Source organism: Platalea leucorodia, assembly GCF_965183815.1.
Source record: "Platalea leucorodia genome assembly, chromosome: 4".
Classification (NCBI taxonomy): Eukaryota; Metazoa; Chordata; class Aves; order Pelecaniformes; family Threskiornithidae; genus Platalea; species Platalea leucorodia.
The window spans coordinates 71128909-71150438 of NC_138826.1; the positions used below are offsets into that span (position 1 = coordinate 71128909).

The following is a 21530-nucleotide window of genomic DNA, read 5'->3' on the forward strand; positions in this document are numbered from 1 at the left end:
TGAGTCCACAGCTGCAACATCTGGATCTCCTACTCCTGAAGTACAGCCTGTTGCCTTCTCTCCCCTCTCCTCCATTATTTGCTCCATCATTCTCTGCCTCTCCTTCCGAATTGCCTCTCCCTTCTGCCCCCTTGGGCAGGAGGAGAAGGTCCTGCTGGAAGAGCAGCACCAGGGCTCTTCTGCAGGACTCTGGCCCTGTCCTCTTCCTGGACTTAGTCACTTCCTTATTCTTAGAAAATTAAATTTAAAACAGACTTCTGTTGTGGTGGGAGGAAGGGACTTTACAGATGAAACACATTCCCCCCCCCCCCTTAAGAATCGTTTAAACATTTTTTGATTTAAGGCCAAACCAGTCAATGTTTCTGTCTAATTTGTCTGGCTAACCCTGTGTTTATTATCCCTAGGGAGTAAGTGCTTGTCAGTAAAAATCTTCCTTCTTGTCCCTGGAGGGGACAGGGACTAGCAAGCTGACTTTTGCACAGTGATTTCCCAAGGTGGTGGCTTGCCCTCTGTCCAGCCTTGCCTGTACTGCTGCGCCGCGACCTGTGGCCAGCGTGCAGGGGGGACAGCCACCCTCCCAGACAACCTCCGCAAGAGGGAACCCAGAAGCATGTGGGCGTGTGGGGTGGTGAGAGAGGCAAAGGAGGAGGCAGGTTTGTATCAGATCCTCATTTCCCAACGCTGAACTCTTTGAGGTGAGCGTTGCAGCTCCTTGATCTTGTCTGAACCAGGTGCTGAGGTTTGAGAAGGGAAGGACTGAAAAAAACCTCGTCCTGGGCTGGACTGGGATCAGACCCCCAGAGCCTGATGTCTGTTGGTTGTTGCAGCCCTGAGCAGCGAAGCAGCAGGCACGCGGCTTCTCTGGGAGCGAAGCCGTCTGGTGAAGGGCAGGAAAGCATCGCCAGCCTTTCCCTGCAGCCTTCTTCAGCTCTGTGCTTTTTCTTGCTCAAAACGTTTCCACCTTCAAATTAATTGGTGCAAAGGAGGGCCAGGTAGTAGGTGAAGCAGTGTGTGGCAACCCCAAGCCCTGTGCTTCTTTCTCTCTGCCCGTCTCTGTTCTTGCTTTTCTCTGTGCTTTCCACCTAGAAAAGGGATTGTGTGCCCATGCGTGGCTTTGGGGTGGGGAACTCATCTTCCTCCTTTGCCCCAAGTGAAGGGAAGGATGTGGGCTTTGGTGGACCCGCAGCAGGTGAGCTTGCTAAAGCAGAGGGAACAGGGCAGGTCAGCCGTCTTTGCCCTTCGGAGGACTGGGGGTAATGCTGTACCCAAGTGACGGACAGAAAAGATGGGGTGGTTTTGTGCCTGTGTGTTTGGTATGAAGGATGACGTGCTCCAATCCGCTCTTGCTGTTGCTTTCTCTGATCCCTGTGTCCTGCTGAGGTGTTTGCCGTCGTGCAGCTCAGGCCAGCCTGCTCTTCATGTCTCTGTGGTAGGTAAATGAGGGGACCTTCTGGCCTCCAGGGAATGTATGAGTTGGGGTGGGGGGGAGAGTGTCAGAGCAGAATGGGTATTTGTTCCCCTCTGCCCTCCTTTGGTGTATCCTTGTGGGATGGTAGTGTCTTTTCCCCTCCCAAACGTCCCCTGGGCTCTGTCGCTGTCTCCCAGCTCCTGACAGCAATCTCCGTGGCTGCTGTGCCTCTGCGCTGTGAAGACATGTGTCCGGGGTCACCCCTGGTCCGGTTAGTGAACGCTGGTGGTGAGGAGGGAAGGGACGGCTTGTCTTGGCTTCACTGACCTAAAACCTTGGTGAGAAAGGAGGGAGGTGAGTGGGAGAATGGATCCCGAATCCCTCCATCGTTGTGTTCTCCCCACGCCCCCCCCTCTCCCCCAAACTTCCTTCTGATTTCTGAGATATTGGACAAACTTGCTCTTACGGAAACAGAGGGGGAGCTGGGGGTAAGGGGGTGGCAGGAGGGGCTCAGATCTGGCACCAAGAAAGGAGAGCTGTTTCTAATGCAATACACTGACATTTAAAGCTTTGGGGACTACAGATAATGGCTTAAGAAGGGATCCGAAATACTCTGAGGCTAAGAATTCAAACCACTGTTTTTTCCTTCCTGTGCGGATGATGATGCAGTATCATCCTGGAGGTGGTCCAGCAGCACTTCTCAGCCTGGGGTCCACCTGGACCTGCTGGTGGTGTTGCCCCTGAGGTGGCCCCAGAACACCCTGCTTTGGCAAAAGAATGCGTGGGCTTGCCAAAAATAAAATAAAAGAAAAAAAAAAAAAAAGAGAAAATAAGAGTGTCTGCAAAGTTCCTTTCCACTCTGTAATTTATAAACAGCAAGTAATAATGAACTTTTTGTAAGAATAAATCAAATGTACATTCTGAAATCATTTTCTCTGTAAATGGTTGGATTTCATTTCACCCTTAAAGGGATGCTTAAAAGGAGGAGATAATAATAAAAATTAAAAAAAATTTACAAAGTATGAAAGGAAACCAAGATGTGTGTGTGTAGCAGCTTTTATTCCTGATTGCTTGGCAGAGGGGCTGCTGGAAAACAGAGCAAGGGAAGTTGCTGCTTCCCACCTTGGCAGGACTGTGTTCCCGAAGAGAGAGATTGAGGGGGAGCCCAGCTGTTTCGGGGAATGATTCCTGATTTTGTGGGCCCAGGTCAGACCTGATCTTCTGCGTGTTGGGTAAGTATGAGCACGTCCAGGCACATGAGCAGGGGACGGTGGCTGCCAAGGAGCTCTCAGAAGAGCTGGTGCATGTGAGAACCAGCATCACTGCTCGTGAAATGGTCCCTTGTTGCCATCTCCCCTCCCTTGGATGCATCCACTTTATCAAGTAAAGCTGTGGAAACCCTGGAGCCCCAAATTAAACCTCCCTACTGCAGAAATCTCTCTCTGGTGGCTGACTTTCGGCATGCTGTGTGAGAGAACGTGACCTCCTTGTTTTAGCTTATTTTTAAACCTGTCTCATGTAATTTTGGCTGTTCCCATTATTTGGTATCAAAGCATGGTCGTGCTCTGAATCCTCCTAAGCATCTGGCCTCAGCAGTGCCTTTGGCAAGGGCCTTTCACATGCTCATGTGCCATCTACAGCTATTTCACTTTTTACCTTTTTAAGGGTCTTGCGCTTCAGGTTCATTCCTGATCCCATTTGGAGAGAGTGACTGTAAACATCCTAGGTTAGTTTCCTTATAATGGTTATATCTGGCACATTCCCTCTTCTTTCTCTCTTCCACATCAGTCTAATGATTTCAATTCTCCTCTTGTGGAAGGGTCTCCATCAGACTGGAGACTTGCGTTGTGCACTGCTTAATGCCTTTCTGCTGCTTCTGTCTCTGGAGCAAAGGGCCTGGAATAAACGTGCCACTCAAAATTAACAACTAAAATTTTCCATTAAGAATTTTTAGTATTCTTAGTGATCGTTGTATTTTTGTGCCTGAAGAGGGGATAATCTAAAAATAGATGATCGCCAGAATGCATGAACTTTCCATTTTTCAGAAGGGGAAGATAAGCACATAAGCTTAGGCCAATGGCATTTTAGCCAGACAGTTTAAGAAATGAGAGTTGACTAGGTCAAAGGTTCTCCCATGTGTTTTTCTTGCCTCCAACATGAAATCTTATACTGACATTTATATTATTTTAAGAAGTAATGTAAATGGCATTTCTTCAGTTTCTTACGAGGTTTTAAAAGAAGGCATTGACAGAATCCAGCACCTTTTTCCCCAGAAAGCACAAGCTCCTGCTGCGGGAGCTCGAAGTGCCCCTGTGAGCGAGGGGTTGACTCTTCCACAAACCAGTCTGCGGTGGAGACCCTCGTTTGCAGCAGCAGCACTGACGGTCGGCTGAGTGTGGGGGGCACGTGGCTCCACCACAAGCCTTGTATACCATCTCTCAGAGGGTCCCTCAAGACACCAGAAGGGATCTTGGTATGTGCAGCGTGCATCCTGGATATGGATATGAAGCCTTAAGCACCATATTGAACCAGGAGCGTGCAAGCCATCCGACGCCAAGTAAACCCCATGTGTTTTGCAGAGTTTCAGTATCCCAACAGGCGGTATACAGGGAGATGCACCATGGAGGGGCTCTGGCACGACCTGCCTGGAAATGAGCTGCTTCTCCCCAAACTCCCGCTGTATGGCAGCGCTCATCGTGGGCACCGTGCAACGCTGCTCGGTGGGGACCGAGGCTGAGGCAGCCCCTCCGTCTCTGGCTCGCGGAGGGGTTGCTCCAGCTGGTTCCTGATCCATGCCTGCAGCAGGTTTGCTGATCAGGGGACGGACATGCTGTTTCCAAACACCGGGGTGCTTGGAAACAAAGCGACTTCAATATAAACTTAGAGCACCATTTAGAAAGCTGGAAGGGGGATACCAAGAGCCTGGCTTGCTGGCTGTTTGTTTTTGTTGCTTGGATACATTTGTTCCCCGTGTAAGGGCACAGCTTAATATGCTGTTTAGAAGGGACAGTTAATTTTTAATTATTAGTCCAATTTCATATATTTTTTTTTTTAAATCTCGCTGCTTTAGCAGCTCAGCTGGGGAAGCAGTGAGGTCTCAGCTGGCCAGCAGGCAGGGAGGGAGTCGCCCCAGCCCCGGAGAGCGTCACCAGCAAATGGCTTCTTGCTCACGTGCTCCCAGCTGCCGGCGCCAGCTGCCCTGCTTTCCAGAGCACCGCAACGGAGAGGATTTGGCCGCAGCCATGGCAGAAGGGAGGCATATTCTTGCTCCTGGCAGTGGCACGTGTTTCTGTGGCTCACAGGCACGCTCGTACCCCAGCTGTGTCAAACCTTCACCTGGGAGCAAGTTTAGCAGGGCTTTGCTCTGTCGCTGCAAAACAGCCTCAGAGGAGCCATGCAAAACTGCACCATCTGGAGAAAGGGCTCCGGGTCACTGAAGTGGAGGGCTGACATGGGGGATATAACCCATGGATGCTTGGGAGAAGAGCTTGGCTTGGGGTCAGGCTGCTACAAGCTGTGGCTGCAGCAGGGACAAGCATGTCAGCAAAAGGTTAAAGGATTAGCTTCAGCCAATGTTTGGGAAGTTACTGTAAGCATCTCCGAGAACTTCAGACACAAACCCTTACTTGGAACTAAGGAAAATTTGGCAATCCTGACATTTCGAGCGTTTCTGGGTGTGCTTGTTTTTTTAAGCAAAGTGAGAAGAGAAAATAGTCCTTACCGTCCTAGAAATACATTATAGCTATGTAAGAATACAAATCTTTCGAAGCCATGTCTCTCCTCACCCTGCCAAATGAAATACAAAATAAAACTCCATTGTTTTACCCTTATGTTTCCTGTGCCTTACGGCTTGAACCGTGGATCCTCTTGGCTGAAGTCCATCCCAGTAACGATTTAATTTGGGAACCACACTTCACCTTTCTAAAAATAAGGAAAACTGAGAAGAAGAGCAACTAAGCTGTGCTGAATAAAGATCTAAAATGACTTCTCCAGGACCTCAAATTAAAGAAAATATGTTGCCCAGAGAGTGTATAAAATCAAATATTATAAGCCTCCCTCTACGCAGCAAACTCTTTCCTGGCATTTTAGCCCTGTTTTACAGTCTGGACCTTTTCCAAAGAGAGAGCAACAAATCATCAGTCATATCTTTTTTTTTCCCCCCCCTCAGAGACTTACTAAGAACCAGGCACACACGCAAAAATAAAAGAATGTAGACAACATCTACCCACTTCTGTTTGGTTCCCAGTGTTTTTAAAGTATTTGACTCAAACTGTTACCCAGCAATGAATGTCAATACTGCAAAACCAAAACCAGACAACTTTTCCCAAATGGGACAGAAATAAATCTATCTTAAGGACCCGTGAGTTAATGGGACAAGATGTGCAATAGATGCCTTCACCTAGAAAAAGAAAAGCAGCAGGATATAGCAGCTCTGCCCTTCTCAGGTTGTATACATGTACATGGGACCAAACCCCACACAATGCTGGGAGTCCAGACACCCCTTCCACAAGCCAAAATCCCATGTTCATGCTGGTAGGACCTCACCAGCAGCATGCAGTGGGCAGAGGCATGCAAAAAGCCTGGGGTCAGCCTGCGCAGCCCTGCTCGGGGGGCTGGTGCCACCGGCTACGAGCTCTCAGCTCTCCGCAGACGCTTCCAGCATAGAAAGCCCACGAGGCTGTCGGAGTGATGCAAAATTGCAAGGATAACAGCACTCAGAAAAGCAAGGTCTCTGAATGGGTCTGGAAACCTGCAGCATGCAGTGGTGCAAAGTGAAAAATGAGGGGGAGGATCTTACTAGCCAGGGAATAAAAAAAAAGTCCCCAACTAAACCCAGCCACAGGGAAATTTGGTTGAAGAAACATGAGTCATGCTGAGAATGAAGGTGCGCAGAGACCAATTGCAAAAACACTACAGCAGCATTTTCAATTTTTTTAGGTAATAAAACTGAGCTTCCTCAGCAACCGTCAGTGCAGACCCTCACAGCGGCAGCAGCTCTGCGTCGCACAGGAGATCACTCGCCGCTGCCAGCGTTTGCAGCCCCCCAGGCTGCAGGGCTGGAGGTTGAGGAGCTGAAAAGCCCCACTTCACCAACAGCTGGGCTGGGAACTTTTCTTCCTCCCTGGCAAAAACATACCCTGAGTGCCGCTCCCCAGAGTGGCTAGTTACTCTCTGTCACTAAAATCTAGGTCTCGGCTGTAAATCGGGAATGCCCCTTGAAAGACAAGCTGTGCACCAGTGGTCTCTCCTCCCTCAGCACCTGTCTTCCTTCCCACATGCGCTCAACATCAAAGCTGCTGGGGCTTCAGGGAAAGAAGCCACCTGCGCCACACCCTTGGCCCTCCGCCCCTCCTGGCTCATTGCAGACGGAGAGCAGGAGCCCAAAGGCTTGAGAAAAGTAAAGAAGTAGGGCTGCAACGAAAGAGAGCTGTTGAACAGTTAGACTGCCAAAAGGCCTCTTGCAAGGTCCTTTTACAGGAAGATATTAAGGATATTAAGCCCAAGCTCAGATGGCATTGATAGGTCACCACCCATCTTCCCTCTTGCGTTTTGGGATTGCTTTCTGGCTCCTGTAAGAGGCCAGCCTTCTCTTTCCAAGCGCAGTTTTGTTCCTGACCCTGCAGAGACCCTCCAAGATGCCATTTGCAGCTCTGCAGGTCATGTTCACCTCCCTGCTGCCCAGGGAGGGTTTGCTGGCTGGTGGCAGGCAGCACAGGGGTGTCTCCCGGGCTGGGAAAGGTGCTGCCCTTGCAAAATGGGTGATGGGAAGCCCTGGCGATGGCACTTGACTCCCAGGAGCAGAGGCTGCAAGCCAGGCTCAGAGGCAGCAGTTTGCTGCTTTTGGTGGCCATCAGAGCCTGCGGCAGTGGCCACTTCAGTGGGAGGACTGGCTGCAAGCATGAGAAGAGCGGCAGAGGAGTGGTGGCTCCGGAGACTCCGAGGGAGGCAGGGGATGGGGGGATGTGTGTGCCTTATCCCCGGTAACAGCATGGGTTGTTGTGCCCCATCACCCATGCTGCCTTTGATATTTCACAAGCTCACTTAGTCATTTGGGGAAACAAAGGTTGTTATTGTTCTCCAGGAGCACAGCTAAGGTGTGCTCCCTCCTCTCCACCTGCACCTTGCCCCGTCCTGTCCTTGGGGCAGGTAAATTCCCTTTCTCGCAGGGACGCAGGCTGGAGGCACGGGGGGCATCCCATTCCCACTGGGTCCATGGGGAAAGAAGCCACCAGGCAACGGGGCTTTGCAGGCGCCAGGGCGCCAGGGCCAGCATCCCATCAGGGCAGCGCAAGTCTTTGGGGCTGCTGGCTGGCTCCCTGCTGGGGTGGCTGCATGCGGCGGGCCAGCAGAGGAGTCAGCAGAGGAGCCAGCCAGGTTGGGAAACGCTGGGAAGAGGGGGGACGTTGCTTCACTGTCTCAAGGCAGAGTTCAAGCTTACAACCGCTGGCACGTCACCAGAGGTCCAGCGGCACTTGCACGGCAGCTGGGACGACGTCGTCACAGGTCACTCTGCCATTGCGCTCGCCCTTCTCGTTGCAAGACAGAAGGGGCAGTTTGAACACCCGTGCCCGCGTGGCACAGGTGTGGGGAGCCCACGGCAAGCAGCAGGCACGGCGAGCCGGCGAGTGGCCTCCCCGGAGGGGCTGAGGCAGTTTGGAGGCACGCTGCATGGCGTGGCTGGAGGAGTTCACAACACACACACACACAGCTGCTGGCGAGGGGCCTGGGAGCTGGCGTCAAGCCCGGGGGAAAAAAAACAGAAAGAAACACTAAAACAGGCACAACCCAAGGGGGCCAGGCTGGGGAGGGGGCACTTAGAGAAGCCCCCAGTCCTTGGCTGCCGTGGTGAGAGGGCAGCAAGGAAAGCCCGTCGTTGCGCAGCCTGATCCGGCAGATCCCGTTCGTAGCGCATCAGGGGTCTGCCGCACGTAGCTGTGCAAGTGTTGATCCAGAGTTGGGAGTTTTGGGGACTGGGCTCACGAGTGCACCTGCCCAGAAGTGACAGAGCCCTGTTGTGAGGAGTGAAGTATTTCTGTGGATCAACAACCTGAGGAGGAGGCAGGAAGCCGGGAGGAAGGTTCAAAGATCGATTTTCATTCTGGCAGAAGGTTAAGGGTAGGGAATATGACTGCTGCCTCCGAGGTCCTGGAGAGCTCAGTATATGAACTGATGATCTGGAAACAAAGATGAGCAATATACCAAACATTTTTAGGAGATGACTCAAAGCTATTGACTCTTGAGGAGGATTGTAAGTAAAATGCAAATGTGGCAAATGGGCAACAACACGCATTTGCCAAGGCTTAATTGGGCACGTGCAAAGTCAGAAAAGAGAAAACAAATTGCACATCAGAATTACAAAGCTCCAGACAGTCTCTAGCAACTCAGAAAAGGATCTGGACGTCACAGAAACCCTGGCTCTGTGAGTAGCTGCAGGTTAAAAAGAAAAGCACACACAAAATATTAGCATGCAGAAGGAAGAAGGGGAGAATAATATGGAAAATATGATAATGCTATTATGTAAATCAGTAGCATGGCCTCTCTGGGAATACTGTCTGCAGTTCAAGTAAGCCTTTCTCAGAAAGGGCTGATTAGGGGCACGGCAAACTCGCTCACAAAGAGAGATCGAAACGATTGGGGTTGTTTATCTCAGAAAGGAAATGAACAAGAGGAGATTGGCACGGAGCGAGGCAGTCCAGAGCTTCTGGTTTTCTTCCTGCTCAATTCTATCACTGTCATATCTGGTGTCGCTGAGAAGTGCGTGAAGTGATGTGGCTCTCCTCTGTCACACACGGTTTGCTCTTTCTCTCCCCCTCTCCCCCGTGGGAGGCACGGCACATGCGGTTATGTTTTATATTTTGGTAGGATCTGGGGAGGAGGAGATGGCTAAGGAGGAATAATTACTACCCGGAGTAGGCATATAGTAGAGAAGGGGAGAATGGAAAAGGGGAATTTGCACCTGGACAGAGGAGTGGAAGGTCCTGGCTTTGGGAGGCTCCTTCCATCTCCTCAGAGGCTGCCAGCTACTGCCCTTCTCCCAGGGCCCTCAAGGGTTCCAGACCAGGCCCTGGGCTTCCCTGGAGATAAAGACAAGGAGCTTGAATTTGATAAGTTATTCTGTAAAAAGCACCAGGGTAGTCGGAGGCACCTTCAGACACGCAGCATTAACCCACTGCTCTCTGCCTACCCTGAAGCACTGAAAAAAACCTTCTCTATGTACCCCCGCATCACCCTGGGCAGCCAGGACGCACAGCCGGAGACGACCGTGGCAGCCTGTGCTGTGGATGCGGCCTCGCTGCAGCGTCCTGCACCCTCCCCTGCCTCGCACGCAGCCGCTGGATGGCACTTAGCCCTGTCAAAGCCAGGGCGACAAAAGGAAACAACCCATTAGCGCTCCAGCAGTTCCGGGCGGCGGGAACACGGAGCCGGGCGCCCACCCCGGCCGCCAGCCAGCTGCGAGCCGGAGGGGGAAGGGGAGGCTCCTGCCCCCGCCGCGGTGACGGCTCAGCCGAGCTGGGAAGCGGCTGCCCCACCCTGGGCTGTCCCGGCGCAGGCCGCGCCCCGCCGGGCCGCGCCCTGGGGGTCCCACTCGCCCCCTGCGCCCCTCAGCCCTTCCCCACAGCCTGTCAGGCTGTCCCCGGCCCCTTCCACCCGCGCTGAGGCACCCCCGCGGGGCACGGCCTCCTCAAACCAGGCCGGCGCCGGGCCCAGCCTGCCCTGCCCCGGCCCGGCCCGGCCCGGCCCCAGCGGGGAGCGACGGGGGGGCGGCGGTCCCCCTCCCCGCCGGCAGGGGGCAGCCTCCCGGCGCGGGCGGCGCGCAGCGGAGCGGAGCGTCCCCTCTCGCTCGCCGTAGGGCGGCGGGCGCGGCGGAGGGCCCCGCCCCGCCGGCAGGGGGAGACAGCGCTGCGCCGCCGCCGCCCCCGCGCGGGCGCGCGCCGGCCGGAAGTCCTCCGTCGAAGGGACGTTTGGGCCCCGGCGAGCTCGCTCTGTGATTGGCGGGGCCGAGGTCACGACCCGGAAGCGGATCGGCCATGTTGCCGGGTGACCCCGGGAGCGGTGCCGGGGGGGAGGTGGTGGCGCCGGCGGCGGCTGCGGGCGGGTCCGCCGAAGGGAAACGGCTGCCGTGAGGGACCCGGAGCTTCCCGGTGAGCGTCCCCGCCCTGGGGCGGCCCCCCACGGGAAGGGCCAGGCCGCGGGGCCCGCCGGTTCCCCCGCAGCGGGGAGTGCGGCCTTTCGCCCTCAGAGAGCCCGTTATCCGCGGGGCGCCGTTAGAGAGCCTGTCCCGTCCCTTCCTGGGCCGCGGAGAGCGGCGGTCTGGGCGGGGGGGGCAGGCGGCGGCCGGTGCGTCCCTCGGGGGAGGGAAAAGCTGATTTGGATCCGGCTGTTCGTCCCCTCTCTCTAGGTCGCCCGTCCCCGCACCCGTCCCCCATGGCAGCGTGGTCCCGGGAGGCTGTCCTGACCCTCTACCGGGCCCTGCTGCGCCAGGGCCGTGGGCTGCGCTACACCGACCGGGATTTCTACCTCGCTTTCATCCGCCGCGAGTTCCGCAAGAACCGGGGGCTGCAGCGGCTGGAGGACAAGGAAAGACAGCTGGAGAAGGGGCAAGCTTTCCTGCAGAGCAAACTCGGGGGCCTGGTTTAGAGATTCCCTGTAGCTCCTTTCGGCTCCACTTACTTCCCTCTTCTTTCCAAAGTCCCCTCGCTAACCAAAAGAGATGATTAATGCTCCCTGCCCACCGCTGTCTTGAAGAAGTCTGGAAGGTGCTTCCACAGGCACACCAGGAGGGTTCTCCTGTTCTCTTTACAAATGCATTAGGTCACAGGTAGGTCATTTACAATGATATAACCATGTTCTTCGTGCTACAATTACAGTTAGCTTTGTGAAAGTGCAGTTTTTTCTGCCCAGGGATGATGAGTGACTGGATTCCTGCTTCATCAAGGCAGGAACATTCCTCCTGAGATTGTAACTTGGCCTTAGAAAAACCTAAGGACAGTGTTAAGCTACCCAAGTCAGGCAGGCGCTGAACCTTTGAAACTGACGTAGAAAACAGATCTCAAGTCAGGCTGGCAGAGTTTCCTGGTGTTTTCATGTAGGTTCACTGAGGATCCGCCTATGGGTACAGTGGTGGCAAAGTGTGTTTTACACGTGTAGTTGGCCAGGGAGACTCTTGAAATTTAAATAGCAAGATCAGGTTAAATGGGAATTGGAGGAAACAAAAGTACATGTGTAAGAAAAGATTAAAGTTTATACATGACTTGTATGAGAGTCAAACCCACTAGCCTTGAGGGCAGGAATAAACGTCCAGGGAAAGCAAGGGAGCTGTTCCCTTTGTGGTGCATTGTGGTCTCTACTGTTGATTCTTGGGTGTCTTTGAAGTATCTGGGACCAGCCAGTGTCCAGAAATGAGTCTGGGAGTGGATGTTCCGAGACTGCCTGTCAGCTCTTGGGAAGATCCTGATTTGTTACGGACAAGCAGTTGACCATCCCTGCATTGCGTTGTCTGTGAGCAAAATTACACGCATTAGATTGAAAATAAGAAAATAAATTGGCATTAAAAAAGCCCTGCTTTGGTTGAGAAGCTTAAATTAAAAAGAAAATACCTGAATGGTCATAGAGTTTTATGCAACATACAGAATTTCATTGCAAAATATTGCTGAAGTAAATCTTACTTTCTTTTTTAAAAAGCATTAGGTGATTGCCCAATTAAACCCGCTTCAGTGATTAGAAGCCCTACATCAAATTCAGGATGTTTTTCTTCAGGTCATAAACGGAGCTGGAACCAAAGAAATGCTGTCATTGCAGAGCTTGGTCAGTACTGTTCTGGCATGTTTGGGAATAAGCAGCCCCTTGAGGGAAGATAATTAAAAAGGCTGCAGGGTTAGGTGGTCCCTTCCTATGGCTCCGTGCTAAGACCCCAAGAGCTGTGAGTGTGGGGTGGAGGAGGAGGAAGTGAAGCGTTAGGGTTGCATATTTTGACCCGTTTGTTTCATGCTCCCGCTCCTTCCAGGTGAGATGGCAGGCGCTGGGCACCGCAAAGGGAAAAAAGATGACAACGGCATCGGCACGGCCATCGACTTCGTGCTGTCCAACGCCCGGCTGGTGCTGGGCGTGGGTGGGGCAGCTATGCTGGGCATCGCCACACTGGCTGTTAAACGGGTGAGTGTGCGGGACAGCGGGGTGGGACCTGAGCACGGGGGCACTGGCGAGAAGGAGTGGGAGACAAAAAGACTGGGGATGCTGGAACTAGGCTGGGTAAAATGCAAATATCGGGACTGTCCTGGTTTCAGCTGGGATAGAGTTAACTTTCGTCTTGGTAGCTGGTATGGGGGCTGTGTTTTGGGTTTAGGATGAGAACAATGTCGATGATACACTGATGCTTTGGTTCTTGCTAAGTAGTGCTAAGCTGTCTCTAAATAGGTGCTAAGTGGTGCTCACAGTGGTAAAGGACTTTTCAACTGCCCATGCTCTACCGGATGCACAAGAAGCTGGGAGGGGGCACAGCCAGGACAGCTGGCCCAGACTGGCCCAAGGGCTATTCCATACCATATGACATCATGCTCAGTATATATAAGCTGGGGGAAGAAGAAGGAAGGAGGGGGACATTGGGCATGATGGCGTTTGTCTTCCCAAGTAACCGTTACGCGTGATGGAGCCCTGCTTTCCTGGCGAAGGCTGAACACCTGCCTGCCGATGGGAAGTAGTGAATGAATTCCTTGTTCTGTTTTGTTTGCGTGCACGGTTTTTGCTTTGCCTATTTAACTGTTCTAATTTATTTTACTTCAATTATTAAACTGTTCTTATCTCAACCCACGAGTTTTCTCCCTTTTACCCTTCTGATTCTCCCCCCATCCCACTGGTGGGGAGTGAGCGAGCGGCTGCGTGGTGCTTAGTTGCTGGCTGGGGTTAAACCACGACAGGGACCTTAATGAGTCAAACTGTGCCTGGTGATGTTGCTTTAGATGTACGACCGGGCAATCAGTGCTCCCAGCAGCCCCACTCGCTTGAGTCAGTCGGGGAAGAGAAGCTGGGAAGAGCCAAACTGGCTGGGCGGCTCCTCACGCTTACTGACCCAGGACATGAAGACTAACCTCAGCCGCTCCCTGCAGACCCTTCCCACTGATCCTTCAGCCGCAGACGCAGGTAAGGAGCAGGGTGATACTCCTGCACTGCAGAATCATCCAGGCTCATAAACCCAGTATTCATTTAAAGGAACGCAGGAAAGAGAATACTGTGGCTAGGCCAGGATTTTGATGTTTTTCCTTTAAGCAGGTCTACTGGAAACTGCAAGAATTAGAAGTCAGATTGGGAACTAGTGAAAAATAGCTATCTATTTGCATTCTTCGTTCCTCTCATGACTTCATGGTCTTAAGCTTTATTCTCCCTCAGTCTTTTCTCTTTCAGCTGAATACTTATCTGTGTAATCTTTCCTGATAAAAAGCCATTCCTTTCAAGCTCTTTGTTGCCTTTCTTTGGACCATTCCAGTTTGTTTGTGTCTTTTTAAGAGCAGAATATTCAAATTGTGAATGTACTGGCAATTTATAACAGGATTTCCTATATTATTTCTCCTATTTTCCTAATAATTTATATAACGTTTGCCTGTTTAGTGCTGTTTATCACTGAGTTAGTCTTCATCAGGCTATAAGAAGTGACCTGCAGTCTTCTTTCTGAGTGGGATAATAAGTAATTTAGAGTCTGTCAGTGTTTGTTATATGTTTGCTTGGTTTTTCTCACTGATTTTACTTTCTCTCCCTGGTCACTTTGGGAGATTTACACTTGGAGATTTAAAATAAAAATCAGAATGAAGCTTTTAACTTGATTTCCAGATTCTCTGCAAGAAAGTCAGCTTCAGGATGGCAATGGATTTTTTGCTGAGGAAACGTTAAATAACTAGACATCTGTGTTAAATGGGGTTTAGGTAATTTGATTGGAGTCTCCAAAAATGAGGATTGAGGAATAAAACCATTGATGATGGTGACTTGCATTCTTGACTTAAAAATAAATTAAAACTTAAGATGGAAAAATAAGTTTTTTCATGGACAGGCAATGAAGTCTGGTTCCCTGTGGTTTTGCAGGCTATTTCCTTTTCACACAAACCCTCAAATCTGTCCAAAAGACCCCAGTAGGACAAGAGACAGCAGCTGCTGAGGTTGGGCAAGATGGGTCCGTGCGCAGCTTGGTCAGCCGTTCTGTACGTGCTGCTTGGCCAAATGCCTGTTGCCAAACAAATGTGCAACAGCTGATTGCCGTAATGGGGCCACTGACTTGGGGGTTTCTCCTGCACCCGTTAAGTACCACAGCCCTTCCAAAGATCTCTTAGATCTGTAATTCTTCCTTAATTCTTGTTGATGACTTCTGAAACTCTTGGTCCATATTAAGAGAAGTCTAAAAGATAGATGGGAAGCGTTGACTTATTTCTTTAGGAAACCAGTCAGAAAAAAAGGGGCTTAGAGAATCTGTGCAGATTAGACATCGCTTAATAACGCAGATGGCAGCGTAAAGCGTTGTATTGCTGATACGTGCCTAAGAGTGTTCTCTCTGCTCTTTGGCCAGTGAAAGCTTGAGGGAGGTTTTCACTGGGGCTATGACTGCCTGAACTCTGCTGGCCCCAAGATCTGTCAGCTCACTATCCTGATAAAGATTGATCAGAGTCCTGACAACTATTTCATTTCCAAGTGGCATGATCTTCTTATATCTCATACCCTAGTCAGGACTAGGTTTTGCTGATAATTTGTAAAAATCCGTTATAATGTTAAAAACATAATGAGATAGTGATGGTTGTTCAAGAGTGTTTTATCCACTGGTCTGACATCATGTTAAAAGCTTCTGGACTGGTAACGGTGCTGAATTTTTGATGAAATTGAACTGAGGTACTGCCCACGTAGCCATTAAAATTACTTCCTTGTACACAATGTTAGTCTTGTTCCGGCTAAATTCCAAATGTAGTAACTTGTTTTCATCCGGTTTGATTCTTGGAGCATTATTTTTTGAAGTTTCTCAGCACCTCCCTTTTGACTGGTACCTGTTTAAAGCATGCAAAATGTCTGCTGAAAGCTTTTTGAGACCTAGGAGGCTGCACTTCGGCGCTGCAGATTTTCTTCTGCAGATGAGTTCACAGTGAAACACTGCAGACGATCAACAGTTTTCCTTCTGTCTCACAGACTTTTTCCGACCCACAAAGCCCAAGCCATCTGCCAAGAGGAGTCAAGTGGAGCTGAAAAAATCCCGCCTTCGTCTGTCTCTGCAAGAGAAGCTCTTTGCTTATTATCGGAGGAAGGTAGCTATCCCAGCGGATGAGCAGGCCCGGGCCAAGCAAGCAGCTGTGGATATCTGTGCTGAGCTGCGCAGCTTCCTACGTGCCAAGCTGCCGGACATGCCCCTGCGTGACATGTACCTCAGCGGCAGCCTGTATGATGATCTGCAGGTAATTCCTGGGACCGCGTGACGGGTCATTATTCAGAAGGCTGACTAGGCAGGGGCATTTCAGGCTTCCTTGTTGGCAGCGCTGGCTCAGCACAACATTCCTCTGTAATAAGGCTCTTGGTGTCGCCTTTCCCACCGTGGAGCCAGGCGTTGATTTCTGCAATACTGTTTGAACAGGCGTGACCAGGCTGCTCTGGCTTTGTCTGCAAAGAATTTGCTTTTTGCTGTTTTATTGCTCTGGATTATCTCAGCCCTTCTTTCCTTCCCCTCTGTCTCTCTCTGTAGCTGTGTTTCTTGCTGTTCTTCTGGTAGACCTCTGTTTTCTCTCTGTCCCTTCTATCTCCTTCCAAATAAATGACATTCCCTTAGAACTCCTGTGTATTCATGTAGGTCTTCCCTACTCTTTTTTTTTTTAATGCACGTCAGACCTGGATTGGACAGCAGTCCCTGCTGCATATCTCCCTGATGGCAAGATGCCCATGGCTATAGTGAGTGATTCAGAGGCACACTTTTTTGCTTGAGTCAGAGCTCTGGAATGGAGTGTCGAGTGTCCAGTGAAACTTAGATCTGAGGTCTTAATCACATTGGTGAAAAGGGATCTTTTAATGACCTTTTTCCAAACAATGTGGCAGACCGGGTGAGGGCAGTAACTAGTTGTAGCATGGAATAATTAAACCATGGCAACTTAAGTTTGTCTAGAAACTTAATACTCTGCCTCCTGTTTTAAATTATCATGTGGTGTTGCTGTGCCCAGGGCCAGCTGCATCTTACATCTGAGGAGTGGACGCAGAGCAATAGGAGGCAAAACGGTTTGTCTATATGCGGTCCATGTTGGGTCCTGAAGTATTTAAAGATCTCTAAATAGTACATACTGTATAAGCACTAGCTTGGGTTATACCTTGGAGTTATCCCATTGACAATGGGAAATAGTCCTTAAGAATGTCTTTTGACAAAGGAAGGCTGTGAATCCCACGCAGAGAGGAGAGTGAGACAGCTGAATCCTTATTCCACTTTCCTTTGAACCCAAGGCTGTCTAAAGGTGGTGAATAAAACTGAGTGTGAGGAGAGAAACCTTGTTCTTACCGACTTTTCTCTCTTGTGAAAGGTAGTGACAGCTGACCACATCCAGCTCATTGTGCCTCTGATGCTGGAGCAGAACCTGTGGTCGTGCATCCCCGGGGAGGACACCATCATGAACATTCCTGGCTTCTACTTGGTGCGTCGAGAAAACCCAGAGTACTTTCCCCGTGGGAGCAGCTACTGGGACCGCTGTGTGGTGGGAGGTTACCTTTCCCCCAAAGCTGTAGCAGACACCTTTGAGAAAGTTGTAGCTGGCTCCATCAACTGGCCAGCAATTGGGACTCTCTTGGATTATGTGATCCGTCCAGCAGCTCCCCCAGCAGATTTGACACTGGAAGTCCAGTATGATCCAGAACGGCATCTTTTTATTGACTTCCTACCATCCCTGACACTGGGTGACATCATCCTTGTGGCCAGACCCCATCGATTGGCCCAGAATGACAATCTGTGGCGACTGAGCCTGCGGCCAGCAGAAACGGCTCGCCTCCGAGCCCTGGACCAGTGTGATTCTGGCTGCCGTTGCTTGTGCCTGAAGATCTTCAAAGCAGTATGCAAGTCAAACCCAGCCCTGGGCCACCTCACTGCCAGCCAGCTCACCAATGTCATCCTGCACCTATCCCAAGAAGAGTCCGACTGGTCCCAGGACATGCTGGCTGATCGCTTCTTGCAGGCGCTGAAGGGGTTGATCCGCTACTTGGAGGCAGGTGTCCTCCCTAGTGCTCTGAACCCCAAGGTGAACTTATTTTCAGAGCTCACCCCTGAAGAAGTGGATGAGTTGGGCTATACCCTTTACAGCTCTCTGTCAGAGCCAGAGGTCTTGCTGCAGACGTAATGGGGCCTTACCTAGGGAAATCTTGATAGGGTTCAGCCAAGGTGGACTTTGATTACTGCGAAATATGTCTCCTCCACTTCTCTCTCTCTCCCTCTGTCTCCTTTTGGTTCATTATTATTTCCTGCTGTGGAGTTGGTGCTCCCACTGAATTTCTTGGTGCTACTGGTCCATTTCCACCATCTTTGCCCCAACAGGTACCCATTGGCTAGGGAAGAGAGGCTAAAACTGCAGCTCTAAGATCTTCACATAAATTCTGCTGATGTTTAAGTGTCTACCAAAAAAAATAAACCAAACTATGCACTTCTTTCTCCTGTAGTACACTTACTGCAGTGAGTCCATTTTGGTCTGAAGAAGGTGGAAGTGGGCTGGTAAATCCAGTGATGATTTTAGCAGACTTGCATTGAGGTCCTTTCCTCCAGTCTGACTTGCCCCATGTTTGTTTTTCTCTGCTGTACCACACTGTCTCACTTTTCTCTTTTTCTTTTTTCTTTTTTTTTTTTTTTTTTGTTGTCCCTTTGACCCAGTTGTGCAGGGCAGACTGAGTGAGATGTTTTGGGTTGGATTTTGTATTTCTGTGTGGCTAATGATTACACTGGCAGTATTTAGGGCTGTAGAGCTTGGAATAGGAGAATGCTCATGCCCGTGGCTCCTGCTCCTGCGGAGCCTTGTCATCCTTTGCAAGCTGGGTTCAGGAGTAAGGGCTGAGGTTTCTCCAGTCTGCTGCAAGACAACCTCCAGTATAGGCAGTTCTCATTGAAGCTGTTGGAGGGGAGGAAGAAACCTTTGTGGTCTGGCTATATGATGAGGCCGAAGGAGCAGGGCTTGCCATTCCTGCCTAGCCAGATCTGCAGGGTGTTGCTGGTGGGAATGGCCCTGGGAATAGAGAACAGGGCGGCTCCTTAGAGGTCTCTCTCTGGCCCGGAGGAAGAGGCTGATTATGAGGGAGTGGTGGGAGACACACATGGGAACGGGGATTTTTTTTTTTTTTCATCTTTTCCCCAAGAGCTTATGGCTGTTCTGGTTTATAGGAGGTGGAAGCAAGACTGCATGCCTCAAAGGGCCTTGTAATAAGCACACGTAAGCCAGATTCTCACCAGCTATAAGTCTGTGAAGGCGATAGGACTGAACTGGTGTCATCAGCAAGGTTCTGTCCCATACACTGATACTAGGGTACATATGCAGAGCTGGCATTTAGAGATATGTTGGCTTTGCCATCTGTTCTCACTATGTGTTTTAGTCCCCTCCCCAGCCACCTCAGAACTGAGGCTGTCTGTCCCCTTCCTCATTCCCATGCACTGACTTTCCAGTGCTCCCAGTTTACAATTACTCTTAGAAAGCTGGTGAGGGCACACCTTCCCATTCAGTCTGTTTGGACCTGTTGGTAATGCAGTTCTGCCCACTCTAGTTTATGGCTGCTGTCAGGGCGTTCTCCCTTAGCTGCCCTCCCATCCGCTGCTGGACTGCGGTATGGGTTTCCGGGGGCAGCTGCTGCACTGTTGGTATCTCCTACACTAGCCATGTGGACTCTGTATACTCTGCATTCAGCCTTCTGGCCTCCTGTCTTCAAAAAGGAGAGGGAGGGTATCCTCCCGAGTCTGGGGCTGTCTGTCTCTCAAAAGACCAGCGCAGCTATCGTTATAGAAACATACTTGCCTTTCCCTGGCTTTAGCACCTTTTTTTTTTTTTTCTTCCCCCTCTTGCTGTCCAGCCTCCCTAGCCAATGGAGAGGGGTACTGCGGCAGCAGAGTATGCAGGGAGCAGGAATCCTTTTATCCTCCTTTCCTCTCAGGACTTACTCCCCTTTGTCAGAGAAGTTTTGAGGTGAGTTTCAGCAGTGGAATCACGGAGGGGAGTCTTTAGCCCTTTTTTTCTTTTTAGAGGCAGTGCCGGTGAGATGAGGGAGGGAGCATCTTTCTCGGACAATCCGTCCATTTTAGCCAATGTGTCAGATAGTATTCCGTATACAGCGATAACGCAACGTTGCATTTTAAATTATTTAATCCTTAGGGTACTGGTATTTTCTAGACTGCCAGATGCATACCTTGAAGTTTGTGTGTGTATATAAAGTCTGTAGTCTACAAAAAGTTAACTGAAATTCCGTTTGTTTGATTTTGTGTTTTGTAAGTTTAGAAGCAGTCAGTGTTGGTCAGCTGTTGATTGCTCTTCACTCTGTTTCCCAGATTTTTTCCCCCTCTTCCTTTCCCTGCCCTCCACTGCCTTTCTAATGTCAGCCTTCCTACCCTAAAAGCAGACAGATGAGACTTTGGAGCCTATAGGCTATTGGGGAAAATTCCCCTTTATTCTAATTACTTGAAGGTCAACAAAAATATTAAAATATCGGGGTTGTCAGGAGTTCCCCATACGTTCATGTCTTCGTTGTGATCTCACCCTCACTCAGTGCTGACTCCAGTACCATGGTCTTCACACAGAACTGAGCAGCAACATGGTTTGGAATGATCAAAACTATAGGTAGAAAAAAGGTGAGACATGAGCAGGAGGAGGCCACTGTCTGAGCTGGCTTGAGAACAGTTGTCCCATACATATCTGTATATAGGATTTTTTACATGAATGCTTTTACTTCTTCCTGGCAACCTAATGAATTAATATTTTATGGCCATTTCTTGCTGCTATTGAGCTCAATTTGTGTATCAAATGGAGACTGAAGCTGCCTTTTTGCCTTCTTTATAGACTTTGCTCCACTTCACTTGACTCACTTCCATCATTTCTTCCTTTCAGTTTTTTCCCTCTGCTGAACTAGCCACAAGCCCATTCTCGGGAGGCAGATGCTCACTTCCTACAGGCAGCCACCACAGTGGGCAATAGCTGCCCTGGCAGTGGCAGTCTCAGCAAAGGCCAAAGATGTAATGGGTCACAGGGACACTGCAACTAGGAGTATTTCAAGAGCAGGGTCAGGCATAACAGGCAACAGAGGCAGGGAAGGAGGAGTAGGGTAAGTATGCAGGGCACTTAACACTAATGCTGTACCCAGCCTGTGGGTCAAACAGACTGTTGCAGAGTCTTTCGAACTGGCACCTTTCAGTATTAAATGGAGTACACATGTTGACGTACAGCCTGAAGGGCTGTCTTACCTAGAGGCAGGCTCCTTCCGAGTCAAAGCTGTAGCACAGAGCAGGAGGACCTAAAGCTGAATGTGAAAAGGGCAGCTCCTGGCCACCTTCCTGGCAGAGCAGCTCAGAGACAAATTGATTGTAAGAGGCCCAGAGCGTGCTTTTGGTTGGTCGCTGCCTGGGCTCCAAGAATGCCTCGGTGCGTTCTGCTATAGCTTAGCTCAAGCGAGCTTCCCGCGAGATCGTCGTCTTGTTCCCTGTAACCACAGGGCGAGGACCAACTTGCTCAGCAGTGGGGTTTCATTGCTGCCAAGCTCCGCCACTAATCCTTCAAGTCAGATGGATTTATTTTCCAGTGTTTAAAAGTAATTATGGAAATGAGAGGCTGCTTTCTGCCTCCTGGTGAGCTGCCATCAGGGCCCTCACTCTTAGCATGTGGGTACTCGCGAGATGATGCCCCATCTCTCCCAGGCCTGGAGGCTGTGGATTTGCAAAGGGGAAAGTCTTAAGTGCATGGTCTGCGACAGAGTGTGTGAAATTCTGAAATAAAACGACTTTCCACAGTAACCTGGTTGTCTCTGGTGTGTTTATAAACAAAGGAGCGTCTCTGCTTTTGCCTCAGTGCATCGCCTTTATGCTGATATAATTCTGCACCACACCAGTGCTTGGGGACCGACATGCCCCTTGCTGATTCACTGCTTCCCCTTTGCGGCGCTGGGTGCT

The 21530-nt window shown here is 50.6% G+C and overlaps 2 protein-coding genes across 3 annotated transcripts; both read left to right on the forward strand.

Moving 5' to 3' along the window:
• Positions 1-10412: 10412 nt before the first annotated feature.
• MIURF (mitochondrial elongation factor 1 upstream open reading frame) lies at positions 10413-11049 on the forward strand. Its single transcript, XM_082309823.1, has 2 exons — positions 10413-10551; positions 10809-11049. The coding sequence occupies exon 2, from the start codon at positions 10835-10837 to the stop codon at positions 11045-11047; it is 213 nt and encodes a 70-aa protein (XP_082165949.1). The 5' UTR covers positions 10413-10551; positions 10809-10834; the 3' UTR covers positions 11048-11049.
• A 44-nt stretch (positions 11050-11093) lies between these two features.
• Positions 11094-21353, forward strand: MIEF1 (mitochondrial elongation factor 1). 2 transcript variants are annotated; one of them, XM_082309821.1, is made up of 5 exons: positions 11094-11228; positions 12414-12562; positions 13366-13546; positions 15566-15828; positions 16933-21353. In XM_082309821.1, the coding sequence occupies exons 2-5, from the start codon at positions 12419-12421 to the stop codon at positions 17737-17739; spliced, it is 1395 nt and encodes a 464-aa protein (XP_082165947.1). In that variant the 5' UTR covers positions 11094-11228; positions 12414-12418; the 3' UTR covers positions 17740-21353. The 2 variants fall into 2 exon arrangements, with proteins under 2 accessions (XP_082165947.1, XP_082165948.1); XM_082309822.1 differs by lacking the exon at positions 11094-11228 and adding an exon at positions 12100-12214.
• Positions 21354-21530: the final 177 nt, after the last annotated feature.